At 42.5% G+C, this 13,946-nt stretch overlaps 1 protein-coding gene across 3 annotated transcripts in view; it reads left to right on the forward strand.

The window, feature by feature from the left end:
- Window positions 1–13,946, forward strand: part of camkmt (calmodulin-lysine N-methyltransferase) — a 332,954-nt gene that overhangs the window by 250,184 nt on the left and 68,824 nt on the right. For all 3 annotated transcript variants that reach the window (XM_073050676.1, XM_073050675.1, XM_073050678.1), the window contains exons 5-6: window positions 1,342–1,396; window positions 4,800–4,863. In XM_073050676.1, the coding sequence (XP_072906777.1) occupies window positions 1,342–1,396; window positions 4,800–4,863 (119 nt within the window). The remainder of the gene's footprint in view (window positions 1–1,341; window positions 1,397–4,799; window positions 4,864–13,946) is intronic.

Below are 13,946 nucleotides of genomic sequence, written 5' to 3' on the forward strand. Positions count from 1 at the left end.
CTGTTGCATGTTGAGCAGTGTCCACAGTTCTCTGCAGTTACTTGCAGTCAAGTGCTGAGCAGTTGACATACCAAGCCAAAACATCTGGATAGGTAATTTTTTTGTGGAGCATGGATTTAAAAATTGGTGAGAGTCAAAGGAGACATGTCAAGTTGGGATATATCTCTTCTACTGTAGACCTAAGCTAGGAAGGTTCCCAGTTTTACCCCAGTAATGTGGTCAGTTAACTGATTTTGGTGGGTTTTTAGTGTTCCCTTGAGGGGAATAAAATATCTTACAGTTCTGTTTGGTCTTGGCTGAAGGATGCTTGTGGATGTGTACAGAGTCAAGATCAGGATCAGGTACATTGACTTGTATACTGGGAAAGCTTGCCGGCACTCAGAGGGAAGGATCATGTACAAAGGATGAGAACTCTGATGAGGTATAAAAAGTGTGAATACACATGGTGGACCTAAAATTAGGAATAAAGGGAGCACTTTTTATGTATATGTTTTCCTTTTAAAATACTGCAACTATTTAAATATCTACATTGATTTCTGCACCGTTATCTAATGAAATTATCCAAGGAATAAATTGGGATTGTTTAACAAGTCCAAAACAAAATAGCAACAGTCATTTACTTCAAATCTGCAAAGATTTAGTGATAGAAGTTAAACACTTCAATTCACGCATCCTATCTTGCACAATTGGGATAATAACTCCTTTCAATTAGCTTTCCAAGATGATGATGACACAAGATAGGAATAAAAGCATTTATCAAATTAACGCAAATAAAAAGAACACTTCTCGATTATTTTCTACTGGCTTCTTAAGGAATTCAAAGTGCAGAGATTCTTTGCACTTTGCTGAACCGCTGAGTCTATATGCCTTAGATTTCTTCAATTATAGTAGTTACTTACTGAGTTGAACAAGTATTTGGCTGAAGGAAACATTCAGTCTCCTTCTGCCTCTCTTTTGTTTGACGTTTCCTCACTGATTGACTGCACCATCACAGGAGGCACAATCAGGACACAGAGCCTCTTGGGGGGGGGGAAAGAAAGGAACCTTTTCAGATTTGCAGCACAGCAGCGTCAGTGTTGCAGTGAACACTAATGAGAACCCCTGCTGCTTAACGTGCTACACAATTATTTTTTATATAATTATTTTTAAAAAGCAAGCTACATGTGGTGGCCCAGTGAAGCAGCAAGACTTCTGCCTTTCATATCTTTGTAACTTCCTGCTTGTTGATGTGTCTCTGCAGAGGTTGAATTGTGCTGTAATATATATCCTTCCAAAACCATGTTACCTAATTTGCAACTGGTGCTCTAATTTCCTTTTATTTAAATGTTATTTATTCTGCAGAGGCCTTGCAGTTTGTGAACTGGGAGGTGGAATGACATGCTTGGCTGGTCTCATGGTAGGTCTGATCAGTTCTCTTCTTTGCTCCTCCTACCCAACCCCCACCCTTTCATTCAGAAGGGAATAAAGAAAGGAGTGGAAAAATGTGTTCTGAGGGCTCGGACTGCCGGGTCATAGGGACTGTTACCTGCATCAGTTGAGTTCAAGCTGTAACATCTTGCGAGACCTTCTAGACTGACTTGCTTTCGTATCATATTGATTTTGATTGTTGCTTTAGACGAGCAGAGGCATTTCATCCGAGTGTACTCAATATCCCTTGTTGTGATATTACAAGCCCCAAGAAGAACCACTTTCATTGCCACAGTCAAAGCATTTCAGTTGACAATCTATTTTCCCAAGTACATGAAAATCACCAGCAAGGGAAGAAGTATCACAGTTGGAGCAGTGTGATTGAGTTGTTAATGTTCACCTGTATCGGTCTACCAACAAATATGATACCGACTCCACTTATTAGATGCGGAGTAACCATTCAGGGGATTTATGCTCTGAGTTTTTATTGAGCTGATATTATGTTCCGTTGCTATGCAGCAGAAAACTTTTTTTTAAATTTCTATTCAAGTATAAGGAATATTATTGCCCTGACAGACAGCTGATGAACCTGTCATACTTCTGTAAAATGTGTGCAGATAACCCAAAAATATGGGTGCATGTCAATCATTTGCTCCGTTGCACTTTCACTTGCTCACAATCACTCTCCCATGCTTTCTCTCTCTTCCTTACTCCTGTACTCTCTCTGCCTTATAGTTCCCTCACTCTTTCTCAATGACTCCCTGGCTCGGCCTCAGTCAGTGTTGTTTTTCACACAGTATAGTCACACTAACATGTCCTTTGGTCCTCTGACCCTCCAATTCTATGCTGATCTTTGGCCCTTTTACAAATCAGCCTCATTTTCCCATATCAGGAGCATACCTTTCCCGAAGCCTCCATCGGTCAGGGTCAACCATGGATGTTGCATTGTAGCTGTCTAGATAACGCAAGCCTGGGCAGTACGATATGGAGAGCAAGTTGATGCCCATGTAGCAAGCTTCCCTCCCCCACACACATCTGATGAACCAAAAGGAACTGCAGAGACCGAAGCAGTTTGGCATCAGCAGCGTCGTAGGAGTTGCCAGTCAGAGTTGAACTCAATGCAGGATTCCTTAGGGACTCCAGCTTTGGGTCTTTTTTTACTCGGGGTTTGCTCCCAAAGCCTTCCCCATGGATGCGTATGGCCAGAAAGCAGCGGAGGTTTGAGATCAGAGTTTTCCTTCCCCTAGATGAGTTGCCAACCATAGCTGATGAGCCCCATCTGTCTGAAGCGACTAGTTTTAAGTCATCAGTAACTCACCTTTGCCCCTTCTGCTGTCAGTAGAAACAGTTATATCAGGTTTAGTAGGTAAGTATGTGTGAAGGCTAGGAGCTGGACTTGGTTGTAAGAGGCTCTTTGAGGTGCACGTCACTGGGAGCATTTCATAGGTAGCGAGAGCTTGTCCCCATTGCCACCCCTGGTTATAACAACCTTAAGGAACTATCCTTCCATGCCTTGCTTATTTGAACATCTTTCTAAGTGTCCCTTAAAGTAGAATCTGAGTCCATAATCTCTCCTGCCAGGGAGATCTACTTATCAACCAGTCTCTCCTCACATGCTCTTTAAAACCCCTTCCTCCCAGCTTAAATCTTTAATGTATTACTTCTGATACCCTCCCCCTCCTACAATAGCATTCCCATAATTTTATATATCTCTATCGGATCACTCCCTCAGTTTCCTTCGCTCCAGAGGAGCAAACCCAACCTGTCCAATCTCCCCCCCCCCCCCCATAACTAAAGTCCTTCGATGCAGGTGACATGCTGGTGAATCTCCTCTGCACTCTCTTCAGCACAATCACGTCTTTCCTGTGTGACAGCCAGAACTACACACAATGCTCCAAGTGCAGTCTAACCACTGATTTTTCACAATGCATCGCTTCATTCTTGTTGAGATTAAATTCTATCTGCCAACACGCAGCCCAGCTTTCTAACTGGTCTATATTCTGCTTCATCAATGTTCCTTGCAATCCACAACACAAACAATTTTCTAGTCGTCAGTGCATGATCACTCTGGGGTATCCTCTCTAAGCACAACAGTTACATTAGCCCTAATCAGTAATGTGAAAGCCCCTGCTATTTTACATTGTCACATTGGAAAATTCTGCACTCCAACTTCAAGCCACCATTCCTGCCCTTCTCTCAGCGGTTTTTATATAATTGCACTAAGATCTGAATTCCAATGCTAATCCACTTTCTTAGCTCGGAGCAGCCAGAGGAAATACACACAGTCACAGGGAGAATGTACCCAAGCTGTAATAGTGTTGTGTTAACCGCTACACTACCCTGGCCCCCAATTTATCTATGTTTAAGTCTATCTGCTGCACTGTTGTGATGCTTCCTAACCTCTGTCAGATTAATTTAATCCCTCCTGAGTAGCGTGAGCAAATCTTCCTGGTCCCCCTTTACCTCCTATCCTTATTGAGCAGATTACATTTGTCCCAGAAGTGATCCCAGTGCCAATTACCGTATGCCCTCCCTCCCATAGAACTCTTTGGTCTTGCTTTTATCTGCCATGTCTTCTTGTTTTTACCCTCACTAGCATGTGGCACAGGGAGTAATCCTAAATTTGCATCCTTGAAAATCCTGCTTTTTAAGCTTCCGCCTAACTCCTTGAACTCATTCTACATCCCTCATCCGTCTTTCTAGCTGTGCTGTTGGTACCAATGTGTGCTACACCCTTTGGCTGTCCTCCTTCTCTCTTTATAGTGGCTTTGTGCTGCTTTGCTCCATTCTCAGGCTGAGCTGCTCCAGTACTTACTTTCCCACCCATTCTCATACGTGTGTTTGTTCATTCGTGTTTATCCCTTCATGTTGTTGAGTTTGTGCAGTCACTTGCGGACTCATTCGGATTCACTCTCGATCATACCTTTGCTCACACTTTCACTTATCCTCTCACTCTCGTGAATGCATGTGTGCACATACAAGCACACACTACCCTTACAAAGCCACGCGCCTCCAATACAAAGTTATGTGAAGGACATCAGGCGGACAGACAGAGGCAGGCTGAAAGGCAGAGTGACAGCCCAGTATGATGGCTGTACTAGATAAACAGAAGGCTGCAAATGAAAGCCTCTCAGAATACCATCATCCACTGTCACAATCCAATTACTGAACAGAATGATAGCAAGATAGAGGCTCCCGCAAATGGAATGATAAAAGTATTGACTGATTTGATTGAATGATTAAAATAATGCAGACATAAAATGAAAAAAGATTGAAGATTGTTACTAAGAAATAGGTGAAGAAGCATGATACTGAAGGCTTGTCAGTTCTGTCTTCACTTCTGCACAAGACAAGCATATTTGCTCATCGTTCAATGCTGTTTTTTTTTGCAGGTTGCTATTTCTGCAGATGTCAAAGAAGTTCTATTAACTGATGGGAATGAAAAAGCAATCAAAAGTATCCTTACTCTTGCCTCTCATTTGCAAACAAAAGTTTTTCATGGTTTTAAAAATACAGTTTGGAAATCACTGGGATTGTACTGCATTACTTTTCAACCTAATAGGATCAGCAATATAAGACTTGATATATTTCTAGAGTTCATGAAGTGAAAAAGCAAAACTACAGATACAGGAAATTTCTTCCAAATGACATTTATCATATCCAAAATAGTGACCCAGTTTCCCCCTTCACAATTTATTTAATCTTCTCTATATCTTGCACCAGTTTGTATTCTTATTCCAGGCATGGTTGTCATTCATCTCCATTAAGCCAGGAATAAATTAGAATTCATCTTATGTTGAATAAGCTGAGTCACAAATGCTTTTGATGGTAAGGTGAAGAAGCACATTGAAACTTGAAATTAGGAATCTTCATTAATCTCTAAAGGATGAAGACATATGTAATTCACTGCGATGTTTTGTTTAATTCCTCAGCCCTTTATCACTGTCTATAATCTATAATACCATGGTTCCCATTTGTTTGCCTTCTTCCCATTACATGGAAAGTCTTCCATGGGATTTTTCCTTTTAGTCCCTCATGCTACATCTCTCTTGGAAGCCTTATCTTTTCAGTCACGGTGAATCTATGATATCACGGAGCATTTGATAACTCTGGACCTGTACTCACTGGAATTTAGAAGAAATCTTATCGAAACCTATTGAATATTGAAAGACCCGAGATAGAATGGAATTGGAGAGAATGTTTTCAGTAGTGGGTGAGTCTAGGGCGAGAGGGCACAGCCTCAGAATAGAGGGATGTCTATTTAGAACTGAGATAGGGAGGAATTTATTTAGCCAGAAATGCTGAATCAGTTGAATTCATTGTCATGGACGGCTGTGGAGACCAAGCAATTGGGTGTATTGAAGCAGAGGATGATAGGTTCTTATTCAGTAAGGAAGTAAAAGATTGCAGGGAGATAGTAGGAGAATGGGGTTGGGAGGAATAATAATTCAACCATGATGGAATGGCGGAGTAGACAGAATAGCCTAATTCTGCTCCAATGCCATGGTCTTTTGCTTCCATTTATCAACCCTCAGTTCCCTTCAGGTTGCCCAATACTCATGTCCAGCATCCACTTCCTTTCTGTAGAACTCCTCTGGGGCAAGTTTCATTATAGGAACCTGTATGTTATTTTAATACAAGTTTGTGATCACAGGGCACTGCAAGATATTGAATGAGCATCACCCAATTAGATAAAGGCATAGCGGAGCATTTCCAGACCCGAAATTTGGATGTCAACTTGGTGCTTAACATTCCTGCAGCCTTGTACACATCTTGTTCTCCAGTATGATCAAATTTGGAGCTTTATCCTTACATGTGAAAGAAATCGACCTAATAAATGGGATAACATCTAGTGTAAGTCGATGGATATTTGGGAGCAGTGTAAAACAGGAAAATATATTAACGATAAGCCTGAATAAAGGTTTCCATTTTTAATTGTTTGGGTTTTAAAATTCAAAATGACTTACTTTTTCACTATTTTGGTGGGAAAGTGGTCAAAGGAAGAGCTAATCAAATTGGCAAACAGCAACATCCCTTGTTGTGCAGAAGTTAAAGAATTTTTAGGTTTTTTAACATTTAGAGATACAGCATGGTAACGAACCCTTCCAGCCCAATGGGACTGAATGACTCAATTACACCCTTGTGACCAAGTTAACCTACCTATGACTGTGGGAGGAAATCAGAGGACCCAGAGGAAACCCATATAATCACGGTGAGAATGTACAAAATCCTTACAGCCAGCAGCTGCAGTGAACCCAGGTCACTGGCACTGTAATAACATTACGCTAACCGCTGTGCTTGCCAGTGCGCCCCTATTCCTTTGCTGAATTTGGAACTTTGGCCACATTTTAAAGCATTTCTAGTTCTAATGGGAGAAAAGGAATGTCTTTGTAGGTATAACGTTTTCACAATAGTTTGATAGGAATTGTTTGCGAGTGTTGGGGGTAGAAGTGAGTGCAGCTGCTTTTACTAGGGAGAAGGTACTTGGGAAGTTGGAAGTTCTGAAGGCAGGTAAGTCACCTGGATCAGATGGACTACACCCTAGGGTTCTGAAGAGGTAGCTGAAGAGATTGAAGGCATTAGTAATAGTCTTTCAAGAATCACTAGATTCTGGCATGGTTCAGCAGGAATGAAAAATTGCAAATGCCACTCCACTCTTCAAGAAGGGAGGGAGGCAGAAGAAAGGAAATCATAGGTCAGTTAGCCTATCCTCAGTGGCTGGAAAGTGTTGGAGTGGATTGTTCAGCATGAGGCTTCAGGGTACTTGGAGGCACAGAATAAAATTGGCCAAAGTCAGCATGGTTACCTTAAGGGAACATCTTGCCTGCCAACTCTGTTGGAATTCTTTGAAGAAATTACATTGGATTTTCAGAAGGCCTTTGACAAGGTGTCGCACATGAGGCTGCTAAGCAAGAAAGAGCCCATGGTGTTACAGAATAGATATTTGTATGGATACAGCATTGGCTGATTGGCAGGAAGCAAAGAGTGGGAAAAAGGGAGCCTTTTCTGATTGGCTGCCAGTGACGAGTGGTGCTCCACTGGGGTCTGTGCTGGAACCACTTCTTCTTGTGTTATATGTCAGTGATTTGGATGACAGAATTGATGGCTTTGTGTCCAAGTTTGCATCCGATACAAAGATTGGTGGAGGGGCAGGTAGTGTTAAGGAAGCAGGGAGCCTGCAGAAGATTTAGACAGATTAGGAGAATGGACAAAGAATTGGCAGATGGAATATAGTGTAAGGAAGTGTATGGTCTTGCACTTTAGTAGAAGGAATAAAAGTATAGTCTATTTTCTAAACAGGGAGAAAATTCAAAAATCTGAGCTGCAAAGGGACTTTGGAATCCTTGTACAGTAATGGTCGCCAACCCGTCAATTACGATCGACTGGTCAATCTTTGGAACTTTCCCAGTAGATCCCGAAAAAGCATTAAAAATAAATACACAAATACCGTTGAGAGATTGTTTCCAGGTTGCGGGGTTTTTGTTCCGTTCTTTCGGCCCAGTGCACATGCGTGTAGCTCCCCCGCCACGCGCTGGTCCCCAACCACCGGGCCGCAGGGAAACGATATGAGTCAGCTGCACCTTTCCTCATTCCCTGTTGAACTTGACCACACGCGAGGTCATTACCCAAGCGTGCCAGGGATCACTGGTTGGCCTCAGGTAACCAGCCGCCTCGCGCGGCCGGCGGGAAGTGCCATTGGTACCGGCCTGGAGCGTGGATGGATGGGTGCCACCTCTAAACCTGTTTACCATACCGAATGTTCGTGCGGAACCTGGTGCTAAAATATTCACAGACGACCTAATTTGGGCTCAGGGTCTCGTAAATAGCAGAGCAGCTTCCTCGCTGCGATCTACTGAAACAAACTTTTGTTGGCTGATAGATCCTACAAGGGGGGCAGGCGGGCACCCTGTCGCACTCCTCAGTCAGTCGGTCGCTCTCTCTGGACTGCGACTGCCGTGGCCCCGGCATGGGAACAGCCGCATCTGGCCAAGGCTGTGGGCGGGCAGGTGGGAGGCTGGAGCTCGGGCCCAGAGGCTGTCTAATGAGGCAATGAAGCACTCAAAACTGCTTTGGTACTCTGAGTCCAAGCACCCTGCACTTATAGACAAACCCACTGAGTTTTTTCCAGCGGAAAAAACGTGAGCAAACGGGACAGCAGGTAAGTGCCGAGAGCCACGAAAACTAAATTGCTGAATAGACTGGACATAAGGAACCTGCTTCGAGTATCGCTGTATTCCTGTAGTGTTTAACCCCCCCCCGCCGTTGGCTGGTCAGCAAGAATATTGTCAATATTAAACCGGTCCGCAGTGCAAAAAAAGGGTGGTGACCCCTGGTGTTCATACATTATTTCTGCTTCCGGGTTGCGGGGTTTTACTTACAGTCTTTTCTGCCCCGGTGCGCATGCATCGATTTGGAGTCGATCTTGCCTTTTACTAAGGCCGAGGTAGGGGATCTTGGGCTTCAAAAGGTTGGTGACGACTATTGTACAGGATTCCCTAAAGATTAACTTACAGGTTGAGTTTGTGGTCAGGAAGGCAAATGAAATGTTAGCATTCATTTTGAGTGGACTAGAGTATAAAAATAAGGATGTAATGTTAGGCTTTATAAGGCACTGATCCTTCATTTTGGAGTATTGCGAGCAGTTTTGTGCTCCTTAACCAAGAAAAGATGTGCTATTGTTGGAGAGGTTTCAAAGAAGGTTCACGAAAATGATTCTGGAAATGAAAGGCATCATCTGAGGAGTGTTTGATGGTTTTTGGGCCTGAACTCACTGAAATTTAGAAGAATGGGACAGGATCTCAACCCCATTCTCCTGCCTTCTGCCCATAACATTTCACGCCCTGAGTTATCATGAATCTATCAGGCACTGTCTTAAATACACCCGGTGACCTGGCCTCCAAAGTCACCTGCAGCAATGAGTTCCACAGATTCATTACACTCTGGCTAAAGAAATTCCTCCTCATCTCTTTTCTAAATGGATGCCCTCTATTCTGAGGTTGTGCTGTTTGATTCTAGACTCCACTTTCAAACATCGAAAGGCCTCGATAGAATGGATCTAGAGAGGATGTTTCTTATTGTGCATCCTGTGTTTAGGATCAGACAGCACAACCTCAGAATAGAGGGACATCCATTTAGAACGGAGATGAGGAGGAATTTCTCTAGCCAGAGGGTGGTGAGTCTGTGGAATTCATGGGCACAGGTAGCTTTGGAGGCCAGGTCATTAGGTGCATGTAAGATGGCAGTTGCTAGATTCCTGACATGTGAGGGCGTGAAAAGTTACGGGGAGAAGGCAGGAGAACGGGGTTGAAAGGGAAATGGATCAGTAAAGATCAAATGGTGGAGTAGACTCAATGGGTCAAATGGGCTAATTCTGCTCCAATGTTTTATGGTCTATGGTCTTATGTTTCTAAGTGTCTAAACTCTTCATTAAATGCACCATCTCTTACTGGGACATTGCAGCTTCTCCTGTAAATGTGGACTATGAAGATGCTAGAGATGATAGATGACTCAGTTCCAGAGGAGGTTCATAATCAGGGCTTCTTGAATGTGCTATCCATGTTTAATCATCTTTCTTATAGAATGTATTTATTACGTAACATGCCATGTCAATTCAAATTGTACATATTACATTGAGCCCTGAAACAGGTCCAAAACATATGTATTGACAGCCTGCGGGCCATTTCCTTTTCCCACCAGTTCATACACTTAAGAAAGTTACCATTCATTCACAGTATGCATGTCAGCATTATAATCCACCATATCTGTAAGAGTCATAATGTAACTGAATCTGCACTTGTTGAAATTCTCAAATGTATTTAGCAAAGCAGAGACTACAAAGCTTCTTTAGTGTAATTAGGCAATCATATTTTGATAAAAGGGAAAGAAGGGAGAAAATTGGAGTAAATTAGAAATAAATAATTTTAAGAGTTTGTAATTTATGTAAAAAGGGAATAGCAAAAACTAAATGCCAGCCCACAGAGGAAAATGCAAAAAGGTTATAATGTGGAACAACAAAATAAATAGGGTAGTGAACATTTTTTTCTTTTCTCTCTTCTCACTTTGGAAGACATTGAATGTTGCCGGGGAACTGAGCATCTAATGACAGGAATTCAAAATCAATAATGTCACTGAAGAGAAAGTACAGGAGAAATTAAGGTTTACATAACTAAGCCAATTCCCTGAATCTGACATCCTGCATTTCTGGTTGCTAAAAGAATTGACTGTAAAGATATTGGATGCCTTTGAGACGGTTTTCTGAAATGCACACAAATTTGGAATTGTTGCAGTAGATTGAAAGGAGCAAATACAAGACTAGTATTCAGTACAGAAAGAAAAGAAAAACATCAAAGTCAGTTAACCTGAAATCACTTGTTGCCAAAATGGTAGAATCAATTATGAGGAAAGTGATAACAGAGCATCTTGAAAATCATGATATAATTCAGCAGGATCAGCATGGTTTTATGAAACGAAAGTTGTGACAAATAAGTAGTTTTTTTATAAAGTTGCAGGATGGAAAGCACAAAGGTAATGTCTGTGATGGAGTGGTACAATGTTATCAGAGCCATCCATTTATGTATTTATTTCACAATACAGCATGGAGTAGGCCCTTCCAGCCCCTTGAGCCCCGTTGCCCCAACAACCCTACAACCCTGATTAACTCTGACCTAATCATGGGACAATTTACAGTGACCAATTAACCTATCCAGCCCGTCATTGGACTGTAGCAGGAAGCTGGAGCACCCTGGGAAAAGCCACGAGAAGGGTGTACAGAGATTCCATACAAAGCACTACCCAAATTGAACTCTGAACTCCGGAAATCCCCGAGCTGTAATAGTGTCACGCTAACTAGTATGCTACCATGGCACCCGTGTAGTTAAGTGATGCCTGAGGGTAATACACACAGGGTAGATGAGAGGAAATCAATGAATCTGATTTTCAAAACATTTAATAGGATATGACACTGATAGTCCTTACGTGAAGGGTTTGGACAGAGAGGTCTCCTTCTTAATCAACTCCTCATGGTGCTCAGACTTGATGGTTTGGGTGAGCTCCTGCTTGCACAAGTTGGAATGTCCAATGGTGAAGTGTCGCCCATACTGTCTGTCAAGAGAATTCACTTCATCTGTCCTGATGGCAGTCCACATTCGACCTCAGTTAAATACTAATTCTGCACTCAGTGAAGTATATTCTGTGGTCAACAGCTTTGAAACAGGATACCCAGAGGCCCCTTTCATCATTGCTAGTGACTTAAACTGGGCCAACTTAAGAGTGTGTTTTGCCAAACTCTCGACGATTGCTATGCAAGCAACCAAGATGCCTACTGAACCATCACCCATCCACACTTTGGTAAATCAGATCACCAGGCTATGCTCCTACTCTCTGTATACAAGCAGAAACTCAAATGATGAATCCTGTACAGATAGCCATACAGTGCTGGTCTGAGGAAACAGATGAGTTTCTACATACCATGTTCAAAGCCAGCCTAAGTGGGGATGTCACTGTCATCATGATCAGATAATGTGTTGTGGACTGCATACTAAAGAAGACAATCCAGGTGTTTCCAAACTGGAAACCATGGATGAACTGGAAGATCCAAACTCTTCTGAAGTCTAGGTATGCAGCATTCAAATCAGGTGACTCCGATCTCTACAAGAAATCAAGATATGACCTCTAAAAAGCTATCAGAGATGATAAAGAATAGTACCAGTCCAAATGAGTCCAGGATCAGCCATCAGCTGTTGCAGGGCTTAAATACTGTAACAGGTTACAAATTGAAGCCAGGCAGCAATGCCAACTATAGTAGATAGGCTTAACACATTCTATACACATTTTGAACAGAAGGGAATGGGTATGTCACCAACCACCTTGAGAGTCTCCAATGCACTTGAATCTACAGTCACCATTGCAGACTTAACATCAGTCATACAGAGAATGAAGACCATAAGTCATAGGAATAAAATTAGGCCATTTGGCCCATCGAGTCTGCTCTTCTATTCCTTCATGGCTGATATATTATCCTTGTCAACTACATTCTCCTCCCTTCCCCTCATAACCATTGTCAACTTGCCATTGTCAAGAACCCATCAACCTCTGCATTAAATATATTCGGTGACTTGGCCTCCACAGCCGTCCATGACAATGAACGGCACACTCTGACTAAAGAAACTCCTCCTCATTTCTGTTCTAGATGAACGTCCTTATATTCTAGGACTGTGCTTTCTGGTCCTAGAATCCCCCAATATAGGAAACATGCTCTCCAAATCTACTCTATCTACACCTTCCAACATTTGATAGGTCTCAATAAGATTCCCCCCCCCCCCCCCCATTGTTCTAAGCTCCAGTGAGTACAGGCTCAGAGCCATCAAATGCTCCTCACTACTTAACTCCTTCATTCCCAAAATCATTCTCGTGAACCTCCTTTGGGCCCTCTCCAGAGCCAGTACATCTTTTCTTAAATATGTGACCCAAAACTGCTCACAATACTCCCAAGTGCAGTCTGACAAAAGCCTTATAAAGCCTCAGCATTACACCCTTGCTCTGATATTCTGGTATTCTTGAAATAAATGCTAACATTGCATTTTCTTTCCTTACTACTGACTCAACCTGCGAGTTAATCTTTAGGGAATCCTGCACAAGGACTCCTGTGTCCCTTTGCACATCTGATTTTTGAATTTTTTCCCCACTTAGAGAACAGCCTAAGCCTACCGAAGTGCATGAACGTATACTTCCCTACAATATATTCCATCTGCCACTTCTTTGCCCATTCTCCTAATCAGTCTTAGTTCTTCTACAGACACCCTGCTTCCTTAACACTACCTGCCCCTCCATCTATCTTCGTATCATCTGTAAACTTGGCCACAAAGCCATCGGCCATTGCTGTGCAACCATCAAAGTTGCCTGTCCCAATACCAACTTCTGCAGAAGAACACTCGTCACTCGCATCAACCAGAAAAGGCCCCCTTTATTCCCACTATTTGCCTCCTGCCAGTCAGCCAATCTTCTATACATGCTGGTATCTTTCCTGTAAAACCATGGGCTCTTATCTTGTTAAGCAGCATCATATGCAGCACCTTATCAAAGGCCTTCTGAAAATCCAAAATAACATTCACAAACCCTCCTTTGTCTATCCTGCCTGTTATTTCCTTCAAGATTTCCAACAGATTTGTCAGGCAATACTTTCCCTTAAGAAACCATGCTGACTTTGGCCTATTTTATCATGTGCCTGCAAGTACCTTGAAAACTCATCCTTAATAATAGGCATTAACATCTTCCTAGGCATTGAAGTCAGGCTAATTTCCATTTTGCACCTCCCTCCCTTCTCAGAGAGTGGAGTGACATTTCCAACTTTTCAGTCCTTCAGAACCATTCCAGAATCTAGTGATTCTTGAAAGATCGTTTCAAGAAGCTGCAGAAAACATTAATCTCAGATGGTATCCCCTGACATGTACTTGGTTCCTGGGTGGATTGGCTGTCAGGGGTGTTTTCTGACATTTTCAGGGTGTTGTTCCCTCCTCCTTTAAGAAGACCATTATCATCTC

Source organism: Hemitrygon akajei, chromosome 7 (genome assembly GCF_048418815.1).
Source record: "Hemitrygon akajei chromosome 7, sHemAka1.3, whole genome shotgun sequence".
In the NCBI taxonomy this organism is placed as follows: Eukaryota; Metazoa; Chordata; class Chondrichthyes; order Myliobatiformes; family Dasyatidae; genus Hemitrygon; species Hemitrygon akajei.